This window comes from Alosa sapidissima, chromosome 1 (assembly GCF_018492685.1).
Source record: "Alosa sapidissima isolate fAloSap1 chromosome 1, fAloSap1.pri, whole genome shotgun sequence".
Classification (NCBI taxonomy): domain Eukaryota; kingdom Metazoa; phylum Chordata; class Actinopteri; order Clupeiformes; family Clupeidae; genus Alosa; species Alosa sapidissima.
Genome location: NC_055957.1, coordinates 33,948,433 through 33,975,658, shown reverse-complemented (window position 1 = coordinate 33,975,658; position 27,226 = coordinate 33,948,433). Strand labels below are relative to the sequence as shown.

At 40.7% G+C, this 27,226-nt stretch overlaps 1 protein-coding gene and 1 long non-coding RNA gene across 4 annotated transcripts; one reads left to right on the top strand and one right to left on the bottom strand.

Annotated features, from left to right (window-relative positions):
• Positions 1 to 2,494: 2,494 nt before the first annotated feature.
• lrpap1 (low density lipoprotein receptor-related protein associated protein 1) lies at positions 2,495 to 6,399 on the bottom strand. The gene is made up of 8 exons (XM_042094822.1): positions 6,114 to 6,399; positions 5,638 to 5,782; positions 5,350 to 5,480; positions 5,086 to 5,206; positions 4,263 to 4,421; positions 3,965 to 4,047; positions 3,309 to 3,485; positions 2,495 to 3,106 (listed from the first exon to the last, which is right to left on the bottom strand). The coding sequence occupies exons 1-8, from the start codon at positions 6,267 to 6,269 to the stop codon at positions 3,038 to 3,040; spliced, it is 1,041 nt and encodes a 346-aa protein (XP_041950756.1). The 5' UTR covers positions 6,270 to 6,399; the 3' UTR covers positions 2,495 to 3,037.
• A 12,908-nt stretch (positions 6,400 to 19,307) lies between these two features.
• On the top strand, positions 19,308 to 26,929 carry LOC121711412. 3 transcript variants are annotated; one of them, XR_006032312.1, is made up of 6 exons: positions 19,308 to 19,669; positions 20,826 to 20,906; positions 21,213 to 21,245; positions 24,847 to 24,951; positions 25,379 to 26,471; positions 26,504 to 26,929. It is a non-coding gene; the product is annotated as an uncharacterized LOC121711412 (long non-coding RNA). The 3 variants fall into 3 exon arrangements; XR_006032311.1 differs by having other exon boundaries at positions 25,379 to 26,929; XR_006032313.1 differs by lacking the exon at positions 21,213 to 21,245 and having other exon boundaries at positions 25,379 to 26,929.
• Positions 26,930 to 27,226: the final 297 nt, after the last annotated feature.

Sequence of the window (27,226 nt, the reverse complement as noted above, 5' to 3'; positions counted from 1 at the left end):
TGATTGAGCCTATCCAAGATTCCAAAACCATCGTTAAATGATCATTATCTAAGCTCGAACCTACGACTACAAGATCCGAAATGCAGAGGTCTATCCTTTCACGCCACCTTGTCACGCTACAACAAACGAAAATATTGGCCAATATTTAGCCTATAGGCTATTCGGTGTGTTTCATTAAATGTGTAATTTATTTGTTCACATTTGCTCGGTTGGCGATTTATGCTTCACTGATTAGGCTAATTAGTAGGCTACGTTCAATAGACTGTGACGTTATTATTAAAATTATCATTATTATGTTATGCCTATTATTATTATTAATAGCCTATATATATATATATATATATATATATATATATTTAAAAGCATACATAGCTAGGGCCTATTGAAATTACTGCCTATTGTTGTAATAAGATTATTATTATTATTGATATTATAACTGCTGGGCCCAGGAAACGTCATGCAATGTCAAATTTCATTACTTCGTTCGGCTCTAACCGACAGAGCCCGACATTCTCCGAACACATCTGCAACCATTGTAGTCTGAACTATGTTGGTTGTAACCAACATGGTTCAAACTAACAAAGTACTATGTAAGTACGACGGTTTTGGGAAACAGTCGTAACTTACATGTTGGTTAGTTGAACGATGCATCGTACCACGTTAGTAAAAAGCTAACCTCCGTAGTTGTACGGGAAACGCACCCCGGTGCAGTTTGGCGATTTGGGAAAATAAAAGCCCGGGCTATTGTTTGGAGTTTTACGGTAAATCCGCTTAGCATCGTGACCATGCTGCGCAAATTTGCAGCATTAAAACTGCTGAATTAAAGTTAAAGTAAACTCTGCTAAGGTCTTATCACAACATAGTACACTGAGGAGACTAAACTAAGTTAAGTTACAGTATGCAATCAAGCAGTATCTCAAAGCTAACGTTAAAATACTGTTTGGGTGTCAAGTTTAGCATGCTTACTTGCAGCTGCTTATTCGTTACTCATGCAGGGCTCATTTGATTGACTCTGAATGTTTGCAAAATCCCGATGTAAATGGAAAAGTGTTTTCCAAGACTCAAAAGTGCTTGTCCAAAGGAGAAGTATGAACCGTTATTTGAACTAACTACATTATGAATTGCATCCACACATCAGCAGCCTTTTAACTGTGGTAATGTTAATTGCAAGGATTCCCACACGAACGTCTTAAAATGACAGGCACTCAATTAGACATAGGCCTACACTACTGAACTTTATTGAATGCTACCTCTGACTAAGAATGCATTACTTTGCACTTGTATAGTCTTTTATTTTGGAATCTTAAGAGCAATAAACATATATTGCAATGTTAAAGAATTCATGTTTTTTTTTCATTCAGATGTGTAAATAAACATGTATAAGTTGCTAATAGTGAATTAATGGGGAGATAATCGATAATCGAATCGGACTGAAAAAATGAATCATTAGATGAATCGATGCATCGAAAAAATAATCGCTAGATTAATCGTTTAAAAAATAATCGTTTATCCTAGCCCTACCTACAATCAATGGAAATAGATTTCGTATTCTAGTTCCCACACATTCCACTGGTGGTCATGTACCTTTTCAGAATTATGAACAGGTAAAGCAGTAGTCATGCCAACTCCTTCTGGTCAGCGTTGTCAGGCATTAGAACTGATTGAAGTATCTGTGAACCTTCTTGTCCAGGGACTGTTGTCCGTCAGTCACCAAGACTGCTAGTGAACGGGGCCGAGAGATTCAGGGAAAACTGCCTCAATCAGCACGAGTCAGATTTCATCATTGAGACTCCAAACACACTGCCAAGTCTGCTGACGCTGTTCAAAAGCAGGACTGGGAATGCACAGGACTGAGTCCACTTCAGAGTCCACCATGGGGCCTAAAACTCACCACCTGCCAAACATGGACTAGCAAACTCTGTGACAGGCTAGCTGAACTGGAGGAAGGGATTTGTTTTTTCTAACAACTAATAACCAATAATAACAAAATGGACAAAATGCCCCCCTACATGTCGGTGCAGTGATAGCAGTCAAGCCAGAAAAGATCTTCTTAGTTTAGGTCTGCAATTTGTCTACACTTGAAGTTCCCAATTTCAAGCTCACCTCCGAGGGAAGGTGCTGTGAAAAACAGCACTGGTCTCAGACTGCAAAGGACTTAATGGCAGGTAAAATGGCACTGGGCTTAAATAATACATCCAAAGGGTGGTTTCAAACAAGCCTGGGTGACTACAAATAAGTCTCATTAATTCCTGATGGAAAAAGGGAACTGCAACAGCGTGGCCACCTTCTCAATAAATGCCTTTCCCTTACCAGGGTATTTTTTGTACAGGGCCTGAAGAATTGAGTAGTGAGGCACTTCTGTCTAACCTTATATTCTATTTGAAGACCAAAGGTTTCCTACAGAGTTAGTTAGTCTAGTCTCTAGAGAAGGAAATGTGTGAGGTAGTTGGCTCATATTTTTCTTTTCTTTTTTTCAAAGAGCAATCTGAAGATGCACTGTCAACCAATTGGACTGGGGTTTATTGAGTGTACTACAGAGTACATTTTCAGGAAAAATAAAAATAGATGATGAAGACAAACACAAATCATGTTCTTGGATTTGATCCTGATTTACTTAAGTGCAAAAGATGAAATGGACTGGATCTACAAAACAGTGCGAGAAAGATTAAAACTATAAACACTGAACCAACAAGTACCACACAATAGCCATTACAAACAGATCTTTACAGAATTTGTACAATCTCTCATGGCCCTTCACAGGTTTGCTCAATATGAATGGGCTTGTAACTTTGAAACATGAAAAAAAAACAACAAAAAAAACACTTTCTGGACAACCTAACAAAGGCACAAGTACATCCTCGTGATTTGAACAGTAGCATAACATCAGAGTGATGACTAAAACATAACAGTGAATAATTTCTCTCGAAGTGTGAAGTCTTTACATTTGCAGTGGGCTATTTACACAAAGGTGAAAAATAATTACAGATGGGTAGAAAAAGGCAATTCATTCTGTTGGACACAGAATACAAAAGAGAGCTCAAAGTTCATTGTGGGGGAGACCGTCACGGGAGATCTTATTGGTCAAGTCCTGCATGTGTTTCTTCATCTGGGGAGAGGAAATAAACCAGGGGTTTAGTGGCAGTTACATACTCAAGAGGGAAAGAAGACCTTGAAACAACCTTACACTTACCCTCTAACTATGAACCTTCCATTACATTGCATTATATTAGTGACAAATATTTGTGCCGTTTTTAAAAATGTTTGCATTTCATGCTGACTTCTTCAAAAAGGAACCCAGGTACCCCCACCTTGTAGCCCATCTCCCTGGTCTTCTCAGAGAGGGAGTTGTACTTCTCCTTGTTGCGCAGGATGTGGTCCTGGTCCCCCAGTGCCTCCACGTGCTTCAGCTTCTGGTGCGACAGCTCCAGCTGCTCCTGATAGTGCTGGTGCTTCTCCACCTTGGTCTCAAAGTGCTTCAGCTCCTCCTGGGAAGGTGTGTGTGTGTGTGTGTGTGTGTGTGTGTGTGTGACAATGGAAGGAAACAATGCAAAACAAAGATTAGTTGAAAAGGGTAATGCACAGTGGGAGAAAGACATTGAAAAGGAAATGAAAAAAGATTGTTTTTATTAAACAAAACCTTTTATTAAATCTCAAAGCTTTAGTTGAAACCAGAAAAGTAACAAAGACTTTCAAGAACGTAGAATCAAGGTACATTTTCCACTTTCTGTTATCAGTGACTGTTCAGCAAGTAAGCCCATTCCTAATAGAACACACACACACCGGGTGCACTCTTTCCCAAGTCCTGTTGCTTGGCAACACAACAGTGGTTAACAGTTACCACTAATTCTTACACTCACTAGGTAGACAAAAGCACAGAGGGCAAAGTCTGAATTAGGGTCTGACAAACTTTGCAATTTCACAGAAAACTCTGCATGGCAAGGTTTAATTAGGCTGTAAAACGCACCTTCAGAGAGTCCAGCTCGTCTTCACTGAGATTTGATCTCCTAGCCATATCCCAGAGCTCAATCACTCTGGGCTCCCGGAACTCTGAGAACAGAGGAACACCATCAGGTGGCACCATGAGGAGGCAAAACAGAACCCAGAACACAGAGAGAGCACAACATGGTGAGAAGAGTCATGTCTTTTTCTTTGATCTCATATTCACTGTCAGTGTGAAGTGCTATGTGCTAATACTGAAGACATCATGTTATCACAAACGCCTTCATTTAAATGGAATAAAACCAACAGTAGGTGACCCTCACCACTGTCATCATCACTGAAGCCCTCGTGACTGATCTTGCGCAATCGCTCGAAGCCCTGGTTCAGATCCCTCATCTTCTGTTTCAGCTCGGAGTGCTTCTGATGCACTGCATGCTCCTTCACATCTCCCTCCAGGGGCGAGATCACGTTCTTGTGGATCTCTGGAGACGCAAGACAGAAAAGTGAAATAAAAATGAAGAGATCCTGGAGATCAGGTAATAAATAATGCCTTGACAAGTATGCCATGTCAACATGAGCCAACTACTACTAGAACAGACAAATGAGAATCACTCAACAAAGAATTGAGGACGTGGTTTCAGGGATTCGGGGGTTGAGGAAGTGGTTTCAGGGCTTCAGGGGTTGAGGAAGTGGTTTCAGGGCTTCCCTTTCCCTTACAATTGTTTCTGGTGTCAACATGTCTGCCAAAGGTGATGGAAATTCTGATTTGACTGAGAGGAAGTGTTTGGTGCCTAGTGAGCAGCTGGTGTCTGCATCTCATGGGCTACACTTCTCGAATGAGTGACTGGTAACACTTCCACTGGGGCAATGAGACAGATCTAACCATATCACCCTGGGCAGGGGTCAATCCACAGAAGAGACACCAAAAAGGAACTGTGGACCCAGAATAGCGATCACTGATGCCAACCTTTTAAGCAATTCAGTAAATGTCTAACTCATTCATAACCTCTAGACAACACAGAATGTAAGAATGATAAACAAACATATCCAAGTAGAAGAGGACAAGTCATAGCAAGTTTGTCATTTGGCAGCAGGTAGCTTGACAGCCACACATGGCATGTCTTTAGCTGAAGTGCTGAAAAGTACCTTCAGTCCTGCTGACGGTATCCATCAGGATGTTGTACTCATGAATCTTGTCCTTGTGATGCTGGAACTCCCTGCGTAAACTTTGGAGCTCATCTTCAGAGAACTTTCCAGATGATTTAGCCTGGGTGATGAATAAAATAGCTTAACAGCAGCGGCCATTAATTGTCTAAGTTAAAAATAAGCAAACCAAATGACTACATTTACTCAAATTATGCATTCAAATTATTCATGTAACACAGAAAAAAAAGTTGAAAATGAAATTACTTTGTTCCACAGTTTGTCCAGCCTTGGTTCCTCAAATATATCTCCTTCTCTAATGTCATGGTCCTTCAAGTTATTGTTCTCCATTGTCCTGGTGTCTTTTTTACCATCCATCCCATATTTTGCAAGAATTACTGTAGTAAAAAAGGGAAGGAACCAGTGGTTTGACACATTAAATAAATTGAAATGGTTCTTCTTTAATTACATTTTATAAACGTTTCAAGGCTTTACTGGAGGCGAAGGTTTAATTGGCTCATGACATGAATTGTCTAGTCAGAGCAGATCTTCTACCATTAAAATTTCGTCGTAGCTTTGCTTCTCTCTCCCCGTTCTCGTCCAACCCTTCAGCTTTAAGCTTTTTCCATTGAAGCTCGTCCTTCTCCTGGATTTTCAGGTCACTGTGGAGCTCGGCCTGTCGCACGGGTGGCATTTGCATCTAGAGTGGGCGCAATGGAGATTAACATCTCAACGGTTTTACAGTAGCCTACATTTTAAGTTTTAAAATAACATTACCGGGTAGTCAGTTCTAACTAACTTGGCCTAATTGAAGTGTTAACAGTGACATGTCAGGCCTTAGTGGCTACATCACTCTACGCCTACTACGGCATGTCAGTAGGGTACGGTACATCACTCTACGGCAAGATCCGTTAGTCAGACAGTATGTGCAACATATTTTGAAACATATCGTTATCTGTATCACTCACGACCAAATTAGAAATTCGTACATAATTTATAATTCAGTAGATACCTGAAATTGTGTTACTCACCCGAACAGCTTTCTCCCAGACTTGATTCAGCTTTGCAATTCGAAATTCCACCGGATTCTTACCATCAACAGATGCCTTCTGCTCATTCACTTCGCGAGAATACTTTCCTCCCAACGCCCCGACACACATGCACAAAACTAACCCCAAGTAATTCATCTTGGTCACAATAACCACCAAAAGCACACAGTCTGTATTTTGCTACAAATCTCAAGGATTCACTTCGCCTATGCTATGAATGTAACAGCATCCAGGAAGCAGGTCAAAAGCGAAACATCACGTGCGGTGCTCCGTCGCTCCAACTGTATTATGGGACATGGTGTTTATATATGTGGATGCCTTTTGAAAATGAATTGTAGGGCACACTATAAAACTACAAGTCCAGCAATGCTGCTCATATTAAATTAAACAGCGTAAACAGTCAGAATGCGGTGCGAGCAAATCAAAGTTATCCACGCAGTACATGACTGGGGATTGCAGAATCAGCTCTTTAAACAAATATTGTATCTCTCTGACTGCATTACTGTGTTCATTACACATTGATTGTAGGCAATATAAAAAGGTTCATGTATGGCACGTGTTTTTTTTTTAGAGGAGAGAACGAATTAATTCTAATGCCAATTCTAGAATACTGAAGACAATAACGTTTTGGCAACAAGTTGTCAAAATAACTGTATTTAGATTCTAATATGCCTTCACTTTGAGTTATCACATGTTTACTAAGCCTAACGTTATATTTTCCTGAATAAGATATCAGATGGCGAGTAACTTGGAATTATGTATGAATAGGCCTACTCTAGAAGTCCTCGACAACATGAGAGAATCACCCTTTTTAGACAACAACCAGAAACTAGTTGTGTCATATCAAGTTGGTGGACGATCCCTCCGCAAAACCGAACAGAGAGACAAGCATTTTGCTGCAGAGAGAAAGGTCAACTCTTCAAAAAAACGATGGGTCAGTAAGACACATTAGGGCTGTATTTTTATGCATTAATGTAGGCTTCTATTCTATCCACAAACGCTACAAATGTGTTTCTGACTTAATGAAAGCTGAGATCTTGTTTAGCCTAGGTTTAGTTGCGAATTCCGCTGCATGGAGTCATTTAAAGATTAACTGACTTTCAAGTTGATGTTTTAAAGCATGTTAAAACGGAACACATTTTTTTGCAGGTCATCATGTAAATCATTATCCTGCCTTTCAAACTATTACGGAGCCTAGGTCATTACAAGATATTTTAGGCCAGTGGTGCCCAAACTACGGCCCGCCACCTCATTCCGTAGTATATAGCATCCGGCCCGCACGGGAGTACAACATCGTCAAACTAAAACCTCCGCAATTTCCCTCATTCATTCTCTATGGCGAGTTTTAACAGTACACATGTAATACTCTTTTTGTCCACCACTGGTTATTTTGGCGCTGTTTTGCGTTTGCCATTGAAAACGAAATGAAATATAGGCCTACCTGCAAACAATGTAAGATGCCTATGCTGACTGCATCAGTGCTCAAAGTATTTTAAAAGTTTATCAATTAATTATTAATAACTAACTAACTTCTATTCAAGTCATATTTCTGGGACTTTCTGGGATAATTATTTCTATTTTTTATTCACTCGTTCAAATGTTCATACAAAGAGTTCACAAAGTTCTCATCAGGTGACTGAAAGTTAGAATGGTGGTCATGTCAGACCACTTCAGCACTTCATAAAATTCTCATAGTTTGAGAACTTTAAATTATTTGTAGGATATTCACAACTTGAGCTGTGTATGCAGACACAGAATTCAGAGTTCACACATTTTTTAACAAAATATACTTTTGGGACTTCAAACGTTTTTTTATTAGTATTATTTAATTTTACACTGATATGGCATGATGACAATATAAACACAGCTAACAATGGTATTAAATTGCAATAGCCTATGATTAAATGTAATAGAATATTCAACTAAGGTAGACTGCTGTTGTTCACAGCACTAAGCTATTTATGGTTACTGATATAGAACTACTCCGAGTCTCTGGCCCTCTCTTGGAGCCAGGCATAGTGAGTTGCCCCCTCGGAAGAAAAAGTTTGGGGACCACTGTTTTAGGCTATATCGAGACCATAGCCTATGGAATAATGCACTCATTTTACTAAATTGTGCTCTCATTTTAATTTTTGTAAAATGAGAGCACAATTTAGTAAAACATGTGCACAATTTACAATATAAGACTTAGTAAAATGTGCGCACAATTTAGTAAAATGTGTGCACAATTTACTAAATTGAGAGCACAATTTAAAATGAGCCCACTATAGTAAAATGTGTGCACGAATAGTAAAATGAGCACACAATATAGGCTACTTAGTTGTGCACACAATCTAGTAAAATGAGACCATCAATTAGTAAAACAGAGGGCACATTCTCGCGATATATAAAATATCTTGCAATGATAAGCTTACTTCCTGGGCTTCATAATACGTTGAGCAAAATTTAGAAAAATGTCCCCCACCTCAAGAACAGCTCAAAAATTTAAATGTGGTAAGCTTGGCTACATTTGCTCACATCTCCATAGCATCCTATTTGGCTCGCTCAACAAAATGGCTGCCAATCAATATTCAGCAGAAACTGTCTGTGTGAATAGCTAGTTTTAATAAAATTTTGTAAGCTCATTCATAATGAAGCTATAGGGTGCGCTGCGGCACAAGCATCTGCAGGGGCTTACAGTAGGCTACTGCCACTCACATTCGGCTCTTGTGCCCACGGGGACCTAGCCTAGAAATCTAGACGCACCCTAGCGGCATTACATTTGCTGCCAGGGCTAGTCTAGCAACTCTCCGTTGGCTTGTGAGCTCGAAAAATTAAACTTCTATCAGGCCAATCAAATCGTGTATAGAGTCGTTAGGCGGGCTTAACATAATGATAATGAGTTGCAACGGTCTGGCTTGAATTCCCTGCTACTTGTAAACAAAGAAGATGGATGTTGCTGTTGGTGAACAGTGTGACACGAGTTAAGCTTTTTTTAAGTTGGCAAAAGTTTGAACTAGCCAACTAGCTCCGCTGGTGGGAAAACGCATGGGACTCATAGCGCTGTCCTATTGCGTGCAGAGGGAATTTGAAAGACAACCGATTATCCCGCCCCTCGCACTGAGCACTGCGAACAGTGAGTGCCCAGACCCTAAATTTTAATGTGGGTCTGGCTCGTCAGGCTAACGGGGACCTGGTTTGGCCTACCAATTTCAACCAATCAGCTCACTAAGCTACTAATCTGGAAGATAGCCCAAATTTACCCCACTGACCCACAAAATTTCATTTAAGTAAATTCGGTCTGGAGTTGCTCCATTGAGAAGCCTCTATACTTGAACCAGAGCGGTTTGTGCCTATCATCTGTGCGGGCTTTATATGCTGATGGACAGATGAGCAACGGTGACTAGTCATTCACGTCACCTGAATGCGCTTGGCTTCATTTTGTTTAAACAACAAAAAAGCTGTCGCTAAAGCTAGATGTTTAGAATTTGCTACTGTTTCTGTTGTACAAGATATTGACAGCTCAATAACTTTACAAAGCAAACACAAATTTGTTGATAAGAAAGATGTTTTGGACTGTTTGGTTGTATTTCTTTGCTCTGATTGGTTTGGCCTATCCAGTTGCATGCAGGCATTTTTCCCCCTGTGTCCCATAATCAAATCCAAATGGACTGACACCAGACTCAAATTCTGAATAGAATTGAATCTGGCTATGTCAGGCTACAGTAGCAAGCTACATGTAGCCTGGCGGGCCATCCTATATCATTGAAATGTATAATCTGGAATCGAACCATTCACCTCGCTTAATCCAAGGGGCGGGCAGAGAATTGTCTTTCAAACTGCCTAGGCATGCAATAGGCCAGCGCTACGACCATATCCGTATCCGGTCGGCAAAACGGCAAATACATCCTTCTTCGAAAGGAATGACTTAAGTGCATTGTGTTGCTCTACTTTCAAAGAAAAGTCCAACTCCTCCAAAGTTGGCGCCAATGCCGATTCAAACAACCGCTCTTCGTTTGCCATAGCCACCTTCCTTGTTGTTCACCGTCGCAGGACTGTCGTTATCCTGTTAAGCCCGCCTTAAGACTCTCTAACAAAATAGAGCGCTGTGATTGGATGAGGTCCACGGCGTCAGCCAATAGAAATCCCTATGGTTTGATACTAGACGTACAGGCTGAGCAAATTCATTTGTCGCCGCTAGGGTGCTTTTAGATTTCTAGGCTAAGCTACATGTTTTCCTCTGCAAGGTTGCCTGACTCCGCCTGTCTACGTACTTCCGCTCATTTACATTTCCCTACAGTACTCCGTCTGGAATACTGTAGCTCTCGTTCACTTTGTTTACTTTGGCAACTTGTCACCGACCAGCAAACAGAGGGCGTTCCTGAGAGCGATTACGTTTTAGTTGCAAGCCTATTGTTATCATTGTGTCCCCCGTGGTTAACATACGTCATTTCCAAACGTTAGTGATTGAACTCCAATGATTTCAAACTTCAGACAAGCGTCTACCAACCAGGAAATAAATGTTTGCCAATGGATCTAGGCCAGACTCTCTGCGAACTCTCCTGGAAGAGGTATCCAGGCTAGCTTTGTGGGGACACTGGCGAGTAAAAGGTTTGCTGTCATCAGAGACGGTTGTTCTCTGAATAATTTCACTGTACAGTAGGCCTACTTTATTGATGTTTTGAAAAGTGTTTTGAAAAGTGTCAACATATTTGAAACATATGTGTTTCAAACAACATATTTTTTCATGTTCCACAGCATAATTTCCACAACCCGACAATGATGAATTTTGTTTGTGAGTGACAGTAAGTCTAGCCGCTGATGTCAGAGTCAGTATGTAGCCAAGGCGTTAAAGAAAACAAAATCCTGGGGTAGCATCTCTATCACACAGTTTTAATCTGATAGCACAGGCACTGGCCCTGAGTCAGTCTTCATTAAGAGGTAGCATCATGCAGCAGGTGTCCTTGCTGCCTCTAGCGTCTTCCTGTGGCCAGTCACAGGCTAAATGAATATATTAAATCAGTAAACATTGAAGTCGTTAAGGACACAAACCTCACGCTAAAGAGCTCCCAGTGACTTACGTCCTCATTTAGCTATTTACACCAGAAATACTTCAGGGGAAAGGTCTTGCCATCTTAAATTTCATCTTGTTTGGAGAAAAATCTCTCTCTTGTGTAGCCTGCCAAGACAATTTCCTCATTTGTCTATTACAACATACAACATTTATGGCAGTACAAGTAAACTATCAAGTTTTTTATCGATAAGTATTAAATCTAGCAACCTTTACCTGAATTTATTACACGGCTCTTCACAAGGCAAGTAGAAGGCTCCATTGACTTGAATGGGATTTCCCAAAGTTCTAGCGGTCATTATTTCTTGGGAAAGGACCTCTGAAAAAAATAATGACCGCTGTCAATGGCAACGGAATTTGTGCTTCTAATTAAGCCTATTTCATATCACTACGCAAGGACTGGAACTTCATTCAAAAGTAAAAGCAAATGGTTGATCAGCTGTGTTCTAAAGAATGTTTGATTCAAGTTCAGCGTGTGTTGTTGCGAACTATTATTCAGCAAATGCCACGATGAACGGTAACAAATAGGCTAGACTATGTAGGGTAATGTCATATCGTGGGGAGTTTATTATATAGTTTTGGCAAGTAGCCGTTGCGCGTCGGGGTCCGGTTTGCCCTGTCGGGACTTATTTTCCCAATAATGACCGGCGTTCTATACATTATCCCTTAGAAAGGACAACAGTTATGAACCGAGTACAAGGAGAAACAGCTTGAGGAATAGGCTACCCATTGTTTGTTGTAGCACCTGCAATCTCGGTGGGCCTTTATAATGTAAAAAAACAAACATATGACTCATAACATCAATCTCATGAAGACAGCTTTTCTTCATGGAGAAATGTCTTGGCAAAACACATCAGTTGTTCTGGCCACAACTGTGAATAATGCTGGTATGGCTGTGACTGACGCTCTCTCTCTCTGTCTCTCTGTCTCTCCCTCTCTGTCTGTCTCTCAGCAAGTGAAACGGCCCCAGCTAACGCAAAGAAGGCAAAGGCAAAAATCGAGGATCATTGGTGCCAAGCCTCTGAACTCTGAACGGCTGAAAAACAGAGTGAATGTGTGGTCAGGGGAAGGGAAACTCAGGCAGTCTGGCAGACACCTCCCAGCCCCTGAGGACGAGTTCCTCAAGGACATGCTGTCAGACCAGCCGCGTTTCCAGAGCAACTCCCAGGCCAAGCCCATGGAATACTGGGAAAAGGCTGCGGCCACTTTACCGGAGTACCTCGGACCCTGGCAGCCACCAGTGGTAGAGACGATGCCTCAGAGGGACTTTGAGTTTTACAGTTGAATTTCAAATGCACACCAAGTGGATAAGGGGAGAGTGGTAAAAGAATCATCTGCAACAAATGGCTAAACCCTTAATATATTCTATTTTTGCACAGTAAAGGCAGATGTTTGTATTTGTATTTGCTATGTGTTTTCATACTGAATATAGTAAGTAAGTGTAAGTGGATGGATCTTTGAAACTGCAGAAACTCTGTGATCTGTGAGGCATGATTTCATTCTAGACAGACCACTCATTAAACAGCTGTCAGCAGATGTTCACCTGGGGCAGACATGTAGATTAGAATATCCTCATCCATCCTAAACCTCCCACTTTGGAACTGCGCCCTAGTTTGCCAGCAGAGGCCACTAGAGATTCCCAAGGAATAGAGGGAGTGGGAGGTGAAGGTTGGTTGTATAGACAGTAAGAGAGAGGAAGAAAACAAACCAGGACTCAGACGAATGTGGTGCCAGTGCGAGGTCACTGACCTTACTGTCCATGAGCAATAAAGTAAATTCCAGCTGTCTGAGAGAGCAGACGCTTCCCACTCGCCCCTCAAAACCTTGGTGCAGGTTAATAGCCACTACTGGCCCCAGGACTCTCACATCATACATAAGCCAGGATTTATTCGGCAGCTCGGAACAGTGCACTGAGCTACATATCTCCCCTGCCTCCATAGTAAGTAACTGTGGAAAAATAATAATGAGGAACAATACAATCAGAACAAAACCTACAGTGTATAGGGATCTAGCAGCTTTTTCTGCTTGGACCCCTAATAATCCTTAGAAAAACAACAGGGATCCATCAGCTTGGATCCCTGAAAAGAATGATGAGCTGTAGAATGGCTCCTCTCTCTCTGTCTCTGTCTGTCTGTCTCTCTGTCTCTCTCTCTCTCTCTCTCTCTCACTAAAGATGATGGTGTGATGGTTGCCAGACAGCGTGGAGATCAGCAGTATGGGGTGCCAAATGTCTCAGAGCTTATTCTGTGGACAGAGTGCAGCCTGTGCCAGCATGGCATTCACCATTGTGATTGTCCTTGTGCATGCCACTTTATGCACAAAATCATCTCATTTTATGGACAACAGTAATTCTGCCCGGGTTCCCAGAAAGATATCCTGTTCACTTTGTCCACACAACAGTTATGGATCTCTAATAAAGTAATGGCTGTCATAACACAGAATGAATTCTGTCAACAAAATAAGGTGCCTCCCCCACACAGCATTAGGGGATATTTTATTCCATTTCCGTTCGGAAGTCTTCAGCGACCTTTATATTGTTGGCTCTCTCTCAAACTGCATCGCTTTGATGTGATGCCCCTTACCCTGTGTGATTCAATAAAAGCAGCTAATTTTTAGAGAAAGGCCAGGTGCTTGGCTGTGGAGGCCCTTGAGGCGTCACTTACAAGGGAACAGTTACAGCGCAATCTTGTTTTGACTTTATTGCTGCAGTCTATCCTGTCATTGAAAAACTTCTTGAAAAGTGACAGCCTTGCATGTTATTTTCTGCTTCTCCCAAACACCCTGATCATCTAGGCTAGTGGAAATAACACAGTACCCACTGAAATGAATAAAATGTAAGAGGAAAGGGGGCTAGAAAGAAATAAGGGTTGAGGAGGTGGAAATGATAGAGTCTAAAGTTAAAAGCACAGTGGAAACAGACTATTAACAACACATTTTCAAAGGTAGCAGGCTTGGCCTTGTAAAGCACTCTCACACACTCAAACACTGCACTTGACATACAACTAGAAACATCACATAAATGAATGAACCATGTACAGTGCTACATCAATGGGTAAATTGTTTCTGTGACCTCTATGTGATAATGGAACAGGGCAGACTGGTCAACCCCATTGACTGAGCTTCACTCAGTGGGTTGAGCTATACTAGTTACAGAGGTGGAAAGCGAAATACATTTACTCACGTTACTGTATTGAGTAGTTTTTCTATGTATTTTGTATTTTTTAAGTAGTTTATAAAATCGGTATTTTAAATTTTACTTGATTACATTTTGAGTGAAGTATTGTACTTCGCTACATAAAAAATCGTATTAGTCACAGTATCAGGTGTGATTTTGGCCCATTGTTCTAAACAGATTCCAGGGGTCCCTCTTCTGAATCCTGATCTTTAGTTACTTCCAGAACTGTTTAATTGAATTTAATTGAATTGGCTGCCTTAAAGTCTTTCTGGAGCTTTCTCCGAGTGGTCCTTGGCTCTTGGAATCGACTATCCTTCTGACTCCCTGGTCATAAATTTTGCGAGGAGATCCTGCATGGCAGTGAGGTTTCTTCCACTTGCAGATAATGGCTCCCATGCTGCTTACTGAAGATTCTGAAGTTTTGAAATGCATCTGTAACCAGTTTCATTGATATGTTTTGCCACAATAAGGTTGCAAAGGTCTTGGGAGAGCTTTTTGCTTTTATCCATCATGAAATGTTTCTTGTGTGACACCTTGGTAATGAAAAACCTTTTTATAGCCCATCAATATACTAACCAAGCTTATATTAATTTGCACAGATAGAAAGGATAAGTACTCTAACTACTTACAGATTCCAGCTCGTTCCTTCCCTTTCCTTGCCTTAGTGCTTAGGGCTTCACGACACCAATCTTGCTCCAGCAGCGAGATCACAACAGATGATTGGCACGATGTCTTCACAGCACACCACATGATTGGCTCAATGTATTTTACACACCACATGATTGGCTCAATGTATTCACATGTCAATGTTTTGCCGCGGAAGGGTTGTGATATTTGTAGACAACTGACTAACCCCATGAATTACTATGGAGGATTTTTTGAGTGCTGTATCTCCTCATTAGAAAGTCTCTGGTAAAACTGGTTGTTCTGGTACCCCCCCCCCCCCCCCCCAAAAAAAAAGTAACTAAGTAACTTTTACTTAAAGTACATTTTCAGATCGGTATTTTAACTTGTACTTAAGTAATATTTCATCAAGGTATTGGTACTTTTACTTGAGTACAATATTTTCGTACTTTTTCCACCTCTGACTAGTTATCAGGGGTTGACATTACATTTTTAAAATGTGTACATCTACCAGCCACTAGCAAATGTTTGGTCAAATTCACCAGCCACTCAATATTGAATTATTTGCGTCAAAAATGTACCAGCCACTTTCAAATTTTACCAGCGTTTGGCTGGTGGTTAGCTATAGACAAGTAGCCTGGAAGCCAGCCCGAATTTAATGCTGCCCACAAAATTTGAGGTTGGAAAATTCGGTCTGGCCTTGCTCCATTGACAAGCTTCTATGCAGATCTATGAAGATCAGCCGACCAATCAAATCATCCGGATGGGCTTTATTTTTTTATTCATTTGCCAACTGCATCTTAGAAGACTCTACCCATGTCCTACAGTAGAGTCTTTGAATGGCTGCCCTCTGGCAGGTGTCTGTGCTGTCCTCTGGCTAGGACTAACAGGAGGAAGGCTACCTTTGAGGCTATTCACCTTTTGAACTTGAATATGCCCCCAGCTCCCTCCTACTCCATCTCCTGGTACTAATCCCCCTGTCTGTTCTGTTCTTTCTTTTGTCCTGTCTTATATGTTGTGTTATGTCACTATGTATATGTTACTATGCCTGCATGGGGAAATTGCCCTCGGGGGTTAAATATATATATATTTTAATTGAATTGAATTGAATTATAATGGTGGACAGATGAGCACCGGTGCTTATTCAGTCACGTGACCAGAGCATGCCTTGGTTGATTTTGTTTACAGCAAAAAGCTTGCCGCTGGAGAAGCTATAGACATTTAGATGTCTATCACGTCTGTTGTATAAGATATTGACAGAGCAATAACTTAAAAAAAAAAAAACGAGCAGAAAACTGCGATTAAGGCATTTGTCGAGAAGAATGATGTTTTGGCTGTTGTCCCTACAGGATTCATGGTAGGCTATTTCGTTGCTCTGATTGGTTTGGTTGTGTGCAGGGACATCCCCCCTATCGGTTGAAACACACCCTATAATCACTCCAGTTCCAGACTCATATTCTGAATAGAATTGAGATCTGGCTCAATTAATAGACAGTCACACAATATCAGTGTCTGACCCACCCCATGTTTAAAAGATATGCTGAGGAGAGAGGCACAGTAGGACAGCAAACGAGTTTCTTTCCATTAAAGGCAGCCAGGCAGAACTGAGATGTGTTAACCAGTAAACCTATAGTCGGATTGCTGTGAAGCCTGATACAGCTGTTTAATTCTGTATTGAATGTAATTGATTAAGAGCTGTGGTGGCTCTATCTGAGCCAGCCAAATCACCTCTCGGTATGGAAGTCTTTAAAGAGGAATCTAAACAACGGCACCGTGCCAGCCAAGCCGATACCTTAGCAGTCAATGAAGTCTTTGGCATTTCACTGGACCTGATTTAAGTGGACAGTTTGGTCATTACATGACACACTCCATATGCACTGCTGAAGTGTATCTGGGCATAGCTAATTTCCCCTTCGATACAGGGTTGTGTTCCCAGTTTACAGAGATGCTGGTGTGGTCTCAGCTTGAGAAGTAAAGGGAATGCTCCTTGCTGGGCATGTGCTGTGTGGGGTGTATGGACTGCACACGGCTCTCATTACAATGGGCTCCCATGCTCACTTCCACTCAGCAGGCAGTGGAGCAGGAAGGCAGCAGGCAGTGGAGCAGGCTTTCAGCACTTTTATTTCTTGGTTTCCATTATTTTCATTTCTTCTTCTTCCATCATGGCTCATTATTTTGCTGTACAGAGCACAAGATAATGTATGTGTCTTTTTAAAGTCACTGCTATCTACATCTCTCTCTCTCTCTCTCTCTCTCTCTCTCTCTCTCTGTGTGTGGGTGTGTGTGTGTTTTCTGAATGGATCACGTTATATTTCTTCAGCCATGGAAAAAAACAGAATATTTCTGGATACGAATTATCTATCCCTTTCACTGACAGTCCAGCAAATGGAAAGTAATACTGGGTTTCAAAGTATAAAAGAGGTATAAAAAACAGACACACACACACACTTTATTATGCTGATATTATTTCATAACACACTGTGGTAGTTTGGACTGTTGCTTCATTTGTCATCATTTGGACCTCATATTATTTGATTGCCAATGCTGTTACTCATGAAAAATTCGAACACTCACTCAGCGCTGCTGAACGGGCAATAACTGGTCTAACTGGAGGAGATAGAAAATGCAAATTTTGCCACTGAACAAAAGTGCCACCCGCTAAGGCACCTAGCATTTTGTCTTTAGGAGATTTAGCTCTGGTGTGACTGCACTCAGAATAAAAAATACACTTAGACACTTTAAAATTGGGTTCTGCTTTTGAATATATGAATAAAATCATGGTAGAGGCTTCAGAGCAGGGTATATTATTAAGGCATAATCATGTGTGTTTAAATTACAGTTTTTAGAGGGGGTGATCCGCTCACCCTATGCAAAGCCTTACCTGCACATGCTGCACTAATACTGTAGGTGTCTGGTGGGGTAGCTTGTGTTGGAGGTGTGTGTGTATGTGTACAGTATGTGTGTGTGTGTACAGTATGTGTGTGTGTGTACAGTGTGTGTGTACAGTATGTGTGTGTGCGTGTGTGTGTGTGCACGTGTGTGTAAGTGCACTTTGCAGTGCTGAGACACTCTCATTTTGCTAGAATGGAAGATGCTGTAAGATGGCACTCTGTGAGAATGATGCACGAATAAATCATTTTATTTAGTGCTGTTCACTGACACTCGGAGAAAGAGCTGAGAAGAGATCCAGTGAATATTATTCAGAGCCTTCACCAAGCAGCCCCCTGTTGCTTGCTGAGGCGTTTTCACACACTCCTACATTTCTGGAGTGCCATGGTGGAGACCTGCAAGGGTGGAGTGCTTGGAGGTGTCCCACAGACACAAATCTCCAGTCCACCACACGTCATTTCTTCCAACTGAGTCTTCACTTTCAAGAGTGATAATCGGACTACATTAATGTATCTCAGGACAGGACACAGATGAGAGCATAATCTACAACCTCTGTGGTTTATATTTCATGTGTATGTCATCACTCATCAACAATATACATTACATTATACTCAACTCAAATGTTCCATAAGCTCCAGCTATGAAGGTATCATACAACAGATCAGCTGATCATTATGAGGTTTTTGCCCAGAAATTGCTGGAATTTCTTATAACCCAAAAGGTACCATAATGATCTAAAAATACCAACAGTCCCTAACATTGGATACAGTAAGCCTGATCCCAGAAGGCCGCAAGGACTTCAGTATAGGACAGTATTTTCCCTGATGAGGTAAAAAGGTCATGAAGCTTAAAGGAGGGCAACCCATGTTTTATTCATGTGCACCACATGGGCTGCAACGGCTCAGAGCCATGGAGCCCAATAATTTAAAAAAGGATAACAGAGATCGACAGAGGAAAAGGGTCGGAACTGAGGGATGACAATGGTGTTCTCAAAGAGTGTGATATGTGAGTGGCATCCCAAGATCCACCGTGGCGCTGGCCCAGCGGCGTGAACGGATGCCCCCTCTCTCCTAATGGTAGGGATTTGGATGGAGAAAGCATGTCTGTGGCAATGAAAGCCTCCTAGATTATTATTGAAGGCCAAAAACAAAGCAAAACAGACAACACAGCTTTAGTGACACCCATGTAATGGTATTAATCATAGCTTCTACAATCCCGAGAGCAACAAAATGGCAAGGTAATTGTAGTAGAACAGTGTAATGGACTGTGCCACTGCATCATTACCTGAGATTACCTTACGTGAGCCAATGTTGGTGGCATCATTTTTTGTGTTTGCTGGCCCAGCTTCAAGCACTTTAGTTGTTATGTCTGCTTCAGAGTGTTGGAATGAAATGCAGTGATTTTGATGTGGTGCCATTTATAAATAGTGTGTGACCAACCCAGTCTCACGTCTGAACGTGTCACTGTCACGTTAATTAATCTATTGGGACGTGTTGTGTAACACGTTTCCTTGTTAAAAAACGTGTTGAGCAGGACGTAATTATCGTGTTACTATCACGTTGTATTTCGCATTCAATGAGCCAACAGAACCACGTCATCTGTCAAAAAAGCCCGACCCAAAATGGCCAGAATGTTATTTGATGCTTTTGACGTGCAGTTTCATACTCTTAAGCCTGCTTTGAGTTGTGGGTTAGAAGGAGCCACCTTCTAGCTAGCAGTTTTAGAAGGCTGAACCCCAGAATCCAGAAACAAGAACCGAGCAGGGACGGAGAAAAAAGAAGAATCCAAATGGGAAATGAGGTGAGCCTTGCTACTGCCGCTAGCATGATCATTTTCCTAGCAATTGAGCAATACATTTTAAAGTTGATTTAACATGAAATAGTAGCCTATGCATGGGCAATACTGTGAATTCAGAGTAGGCTTGCACAACTTATAATTTAGCAAACGTGCATGATGTAATGTTACGTTAATCTGTAAAACAGCTGTTTGTGTAAATTAACATTGTAGCCTAATATTGTTAGGGTGGGCTAAAGCTAACAGCTGGGAGGTAGCCTATCAGCCAGGCATGTATAATCGATAATCATGATGAACGTGAATAGATTTCGTTGCGAAAACGCGCATTGTTTTAGGCCACATATCAGCTATAAAACAATTGTATTCTGATACAGCAGTTCTCAGATGTTAGATATTCACTTATATTATAATATAATTTTGTATTTCTTTAACCTGATTAAGAGAAGGGTTTAATTCAATAGAGAATTGCAATGTGTGTAGCCCATAATATTAGAGATTAGATTAGGCTAGATTTAGATTAGATTCAACTTTATTGTAATTTAAAAGAGTAGGCTACAGGTACAGAGCCAATGAAATGCAGTTGACATCCAACCAGAAGTGCAAAGAAGCAGTTATGTAGACGATCAAGATTAATTATGTACAACAGTTAGATAAATAGGCAAGTTTTCCAGATGACATGTGTACAGTGACAGAAATAGCCTATACAGTGAATATGGAATGTGTGTCTAGCCTATAACAAAACAAATTGATAATAATACATAATAATGATAATAATAGCAGTAATTACAGTAGGCCACTCGCACTGTTATTGGTGACGTGTCTGTTTCCTATTATTCAATGCCACTCTCCTACTGTCTCCTTTACTGCCCTGCGCCACTTGCCTACTGTCCAGCACCACTCGTCTACCGTCTCCTATGCTGACCCACGCCACTCACCTACTGTTTCCTAACACAAACTGTAACATTAAGCTGACACAATCTTGCTGCACGGATACTTATCTGCATGCAATCACTATTGCCAGCTGTTATGAGTAAACATTATATTGGGACACCAATATATTTCTAATTCACGGGCAGTGTATTTGCTACTGAAGAAAAGGAGAACACATAGTAATTGTTCTTGGATGGGGATTTAGAGTAAGGTTTCTATTGATCTTTTTCAGATAAGGCCTCTTCATTTTCAACTGTGAAGGATCTACATGGACTTGGTCTGGATAGCCTTTCCTGTTTTGATGAGCCAGTCGGTATGTATTTGACATTCTTTAGGATAAAAGGAGCCATATGTTATCAAAAATTCTACACCCATATGTAGAAAAGCTTTATTGCTGTTTGTTATTGTTGTTGTTGAAAACTACGTTGAATGTAAAGATATGCATATGTCCCTTGGGAGGAGAGGGATGAGTGTGGATGATTGAATTGTCCAACAGACATAAAAATATGATTGTGTATGATTGTGTTTGTGTCTGTATATGATTTTTTGTACTTGTTGCATTTTAAGCATGCATACTTTACGCCATGGTGGTCTAAATTGTCTTTATTGCCACTTGCAGGGTCTAGAGGGAAAACCCTATATGAGCCCCAGGGTGAGTAGTGTATAATTACTTTATCCCAAGATTGATTTTCGTAGAAAGGTGTTCAAACCAAAATCAAACCAAAATCTTCTAAAATAATAGATAGATACATAGATAGATAGATAGATTTATTATTTGTCCTTTCGGAAAATTGTTCTGCGCCATACAGTAGACAGTTAGACAAGACTGAATACAAGACGGAATATAGACCAGAATTTCCCTCACCCCAACCGCCCCCACCCTACCACACTCCCACACATACACAACATCAGGGCAGAAGGCACAGACCCCACTACACATTTATAGAATGATAAAGTGCAGTTGTGCATACTGTGATAGTCCAGCTGGAAAGAAAGTGCATGGTCCTGCAGGTAACGTCTTGTTCATCAATGTAATGCTAGTTGGAATGAATTACCTACTGGCTCAATTTGTTTGGAAAGAAGGTAGCCTGAACCTCCCTGATGGCAACACCTCATATGCCTGGTGTATGGGATGTGACATATCTCTATTATTTGCATGACCTTTCTTCAACACCCTTCTTTCACAGGTCGTAGCAATACTGTCTGGTTTTTGCCCCTCAATCTTGCTGGCCATGTTAACTATCTTGCTCAGTTTGGGTTTTTTTTGGTCACTGACAAAGAGAAATACCAGATAACACAACAAAAAAGTAGCATGCTCTCCACAAATGAATGATAGAAAAGTAATATATCTCTATCCACTCTAAATTGTCTTAGTTTGCACATAAAATGCAGCCTCTGCAGCCCCTTTTTATAGATGGTGTTGGTATTACTGTCCCAATTCAACTTATTATCTATTATTGTGCCCAGAGGCGATTCTAGAGTCTGTGGGGGCCCCAAGCAAAAATTCCAAGAGGGCCCTACCGACAAGTGTTATCACCATTATGTTATATCACCATTAGGTTATTATGTTAAATAATAAAAATACAAAAGCGTATTATAAAAATTCTTATATTTTGACATGTACTGCAAGCTGGCAGCTCGACTTGCCTTACAGTATGCGTGTGTAGATCAGACTGTCCTGAATCTGGCAAAATCATTGCCGTGGTGGAGGGATTCTCTGGGGCTGAGCAATTTACAGACATATGTGGTGTGCGCCTTACAGAAATAAATGGCATTTTTTTTAATTTAGTGATGAAAAATGACCTCTCTGCGCTCTATATCTGTGACACGAACTGATCTGACCTGACTTGACCCGAGTTTGCGCGTTAGCCTGTGTGCCTATGTTGTATGCACTCATAATGGTTCTCTACAACAACTTTTTTAACTGCATTGCCATGAACAAAGTAGAGGCAAAAACGGGGTTTCTTTGTTGAACAAATTGGGATGCAATGTGAGCCTTGAATTGGATGCCACGCAGGAATTTGCTAGGATCTGAAAACCGGATTATGAACATGCTTTGCCATAGAGAAACACATGATAAAGTTGCATCATAAACATGCTTTGTCATAAAAACAGACAAAAACGTGGGGTAAGTCCAGCGATATGAAGTTATTATTTTGCTATCACTTCGTCTGTTGTATAACCCAGAAGGATATACATGGTACCAATGGATAGCCCTGTGTCTCTTCTTTCATCTGAGATGCTTGCCATATCTATGCGATCACGGGTCCGCAAGTAATTCAAACGAGAGTAATGGGTGCGCAGGTAAACGCAAAGAACTGTAGACTGTAAATATGATGCAATCTGATTTAATTTCATGATTTTTTCCCCCATACCCATACTTGATCGTACAGGCAAGTGTGTAGTCTCGTTGGAAAGCCCCACTTCTGCTCTTAAAGGTTTCATCTCGCTGCGAGGAACAGTTCCGGAGTAATGTAACAAAGAAGAAATGTTGTGTTTTTGGAGCACTTTGCGTCAATCGGGTTCTAAAAAATTAACGCGTATGCTTGGTCCTTACTGCATCGTGATTAACATGTTATGGCTGACAGCCCTATTACAAACATAACGTTAACCGTCTCCTTGCTTAACTAGTTGTAACTGTTACTGTAACTAGCTAGCTGAAGTTTACTGGCGTATAGATGTAGCAAACCATGTTCAATCTTTCTGTCAATTAACATTAGCCTAACTTCATTGAGTAGGCTAAATGCCAAACTCCGATGTTGATCCGTCATCACTGCATCCTCGATTGACGTTTAGGCTACCACAGTAGCCTAAATATGTGCGGATTCTTTTAACTCTTTTGAACTCAGATCCGCTGTTTATAAGGCCATAGCATAGGGCCTACATATGTACAGATGTAGCCTACTGTTTGTACAACAGGACAGGAGCACGCAAAATAAATATATCATTCAATCTCTATGGACGAAATTCTCGCTCGACCCACCGGCAAACGCGCTGAGACCAGGTCGGGGGCCCCTTAGTGGCTTGGGGCTCCAAACAGTTGCCTGCCTTGCCTGTTGACAAGGTGCGCCTCTGATTGTGCCTAAGTACTTGTACTCGACTACAATCACAACATCCTCACCATTTTTAACCATACACTGGGGGGACTGGCTCCCAGTTCTGTACTGTAGTCTATTATTATTTGCTTTGTTTTCTGTATATTTAGAAGAAGACAGCTGGACCTACACCATTTCGCAAATTGATCCACCCAGGCCCTGTAGTTGGTCTCCTCGCTATTCTGTATTAATCCCACTATTGCTGTGTCATCTGCAGATTTTATGAGTTATGTAAACGCTTTAAAAACACCGAAGAGCCCCGTATAAGAGCCCCAGTGTGATAGGCTGGTTGCTGTCATGTGACACATCACTGTTAAATCATGATTGACAATTAAATAAATCATTGTTCACGACACGTTATGGTTAAATTATCTAAATGAATGCGATGGTGATACAATCCTGCTTTTCAATTAGTTGACATGGTGTTTGACATTAAATTATAATGAGGTCAGTTTCATGTAATAAGCTATTTGTTTCTTTGGGTCTGGGTAATTGAAATTAGCAATATCTTAGTTCAATTCAATGTCTTATAATGGTAAAAGATGTGGACAAATACATGATAATTAGCCAAATAAATCGTTGTTCACGACACGTTATGGTTAAATTATCGGAATGAGTGTGATGGTGATACAATCCTGATTTTCAATTAGTTGAGATGTTGTTTGACATTAAATTATAAGCAGGTCAGTTTCACGTAATAAGCTATTTGTTTCTTTGGGTCTGGGTAATTCATGTGACAAAAAATTCTGTTATAGGCTACTACCGTTTTTCTGAAAAACAAAGCAGTACAACATTTCTATCTCCAAAATAATGCATTGTATGCATGTGTGTACTACGTAGTGCATGCAGCTTTTAATGTTCAAAGTAGCCTATACTGATTTTCCTGCATAAGAACTACAAATACTCCTCCAAAACTACAGTGTTGACACTTGAAGTTGTGGAGTTATATTTTAGTAGCCTATTCTATAATAGCATAAATACCCACATCGGTTTTACCCTTGTCTCACCTGTATACAACATATGTCTATGAATTGCAGTAGTGATCAAATGAAAAAGGAAAGAAAGGTGTCCTGATGTGTTGTTTAGGGATGGTCCTGCAATGTTTTCTCGACATATCTTTATGTCTTTTTTTTCTCCCCTCTACTTATGTTTTCACAGATCCTTGCTCCTGATATCCTGATGTATGGGTTGCACTTCATTATATGACTCCAACAGAACACTCACAGAAAGGAGAGTGATGCCAAACTACAAGACAGCCAGCATGTAAGCAAGGCCTTGTTTGTCCTTGTTTGGCTACTCATTTGTCTACTTCCTGAAGAGGCTGAAGCATGCTGGCCTTGACACCTCAGTCACACTAGTGTGCCCCGGCACAGTGGTTGAAAAACACTGACCTAAACCATATATTTTCTGAAAGCCTATAGCCTCTAGATGTCAATTAATATACATTAGGACATGTCCCACCTTTCTACTGACTTTGACAATATACAAAATAGTGCCATGTATACATTTATATCCTCCAAAGTTTGCAGGAAGGTGGGCCATGTGCTAGTGTATGTTAACTCACATGTACAAGTGACAGGCTTTAAGAAAATATATGGTTTGCATGGCTGAAACTGCTTTGCCTTTGTGTTGGAGCTCAAAATGTTCTAAACATATCTTAAATTTCTCTCTTCTACTTATGTTTTCACAGATCCTCGCTCCTGATATCCTGATGTATGCATTCCATTTCATTATATGACTCCAACAGGACACCTACACAAAGGAGCTGTTAAAGCAGTGTCCTTCTACAAACAACAAGACAGCGAGCATGTAAACAAGGCCTTGTTTGTCCACTTCCTGAAGGGGCTGAAGCATGCTGGCCTTGACACCTCAGTCCTTGCTTCCATTTACAGCTGTGTTGTGGAGCGCATTCTCACATCCTATGGTCTGCAGCGGGTGGTGTCATCGCGTTATTTATCATCGTTTGTGTAAATCTTACACATCTTACACAAAAGTCTAAAATAATCTAAACTTCATTTACTCTCCATGTATAGATCAAGATAGACTTGCAGAACAGGCTGCAGGGCAACAGTCTGATAGCCTGCATGAAAGCATAAATGGTCCGCACTTGTTAAAGAGTGCAATTATCAAAGGGCATTGATATTGTGTTTTTTTAAACCAAGGAGGATGGCTGTAGCGATGCTGTCAGCTCTGCCATAAGCAGTGACTGTGATTACGTTTGCACATTTTGAAAATGTTGTTTTTCTTTCTTTTGCATTCTTTTCCACTTCATTGTTGTATAGTTTGTATAATGTTTGTTAAAGTTGCACACATTAATTCACTGTTCTTATTTGTAAAAAATTGTATAGTGTGGTATAGTTTGTATGGTGGAGTCTTTATTGTATCGTACAAACAAGAACACCACACCCCACCCCATCATACCACTTTGACTAACCAATTTTCTGCAGGAAACCCTGGAGGCTTTCTACATGTATTTTGTTAAACATAGGGGTTTCTATGGTAGTGGTTGCTAAGCTATTGCTAGGGTAACTGAGAAGGTTGCTATGGTGTTGCTACAGGATATATAGTGGTTGCTATGCAGGTTTATAGGGTAATCATGTTGGTTGCTAGGTTGGTGATAGAGTAACTGAGAAGGTTGCTAGGGTGTTGCTAGAGTAGATATGGTGGTGGCTATACTAAATTAAGTGGTTGCTATGCTGGTTGCTAGGGTAATTGAGATGGTTGCGAGGCTAGTCATGTTGGTTGACTATCAAAGTGGTTGCTAGGTTGGCATTGTACAGGTGGTTGCTAGGTTGTTGATAGGGTAACCAAGAAGGTTGCTAGGGTGTTGCTAGGGTAGATATGGTGGTTGCTATTCCAAATAAAGTGGTTGCTATGCTGGTTGCAAGGTTAATCATGTTGGTTGCAATGGTGGTTGCTCGGTTGACATTGTGGTGGTAGTTGTGAGGTTGTTGGTAGGGTAATTAATATGGTTGCTAGGTTGTTGCTATGGTTCTTATGTTGGTTGCTAGGTTGTTGCTAGGGTAACTTAGAAGAATTTTGTTCAGCTAATACATTTTGGCCTACACTATTAAGGGACAGCTGAATTGACCATCTAAACCATATATTTTCTTAAAGCCTATAGTCTGTAGATGTCAATTAATATGAATTAAGACATGTCCAACATTCCTACTTACTTTGGTGCATCATATAGGCTTAAGCAATACTGCTATTTTTGCTCTTAGACTATAAAAATCCATAATCACTTAAAAAACGCAAATTTTTTAGTTTTTGAAAGTCAATTTCTTTAAATCATGCTTGAAATTGTAACCATATTCTTTATTGAGTTATGTTAATTGACTATAATACTATTGTATTGTCATCCTTCTTTGGGACTTGAGTACTTCAATATCCCCTTCATGTATCAATGTACATTAAAGCATCTTTGATAGTAAAGGACTGTAAATAATTACTTCAATTGTCTTTCACTTGTACTGGTTCTATATGTTTGGACCACTGATTGACTGCACTCTGGTTTTCATCAGCAAGGTCAAGGCTT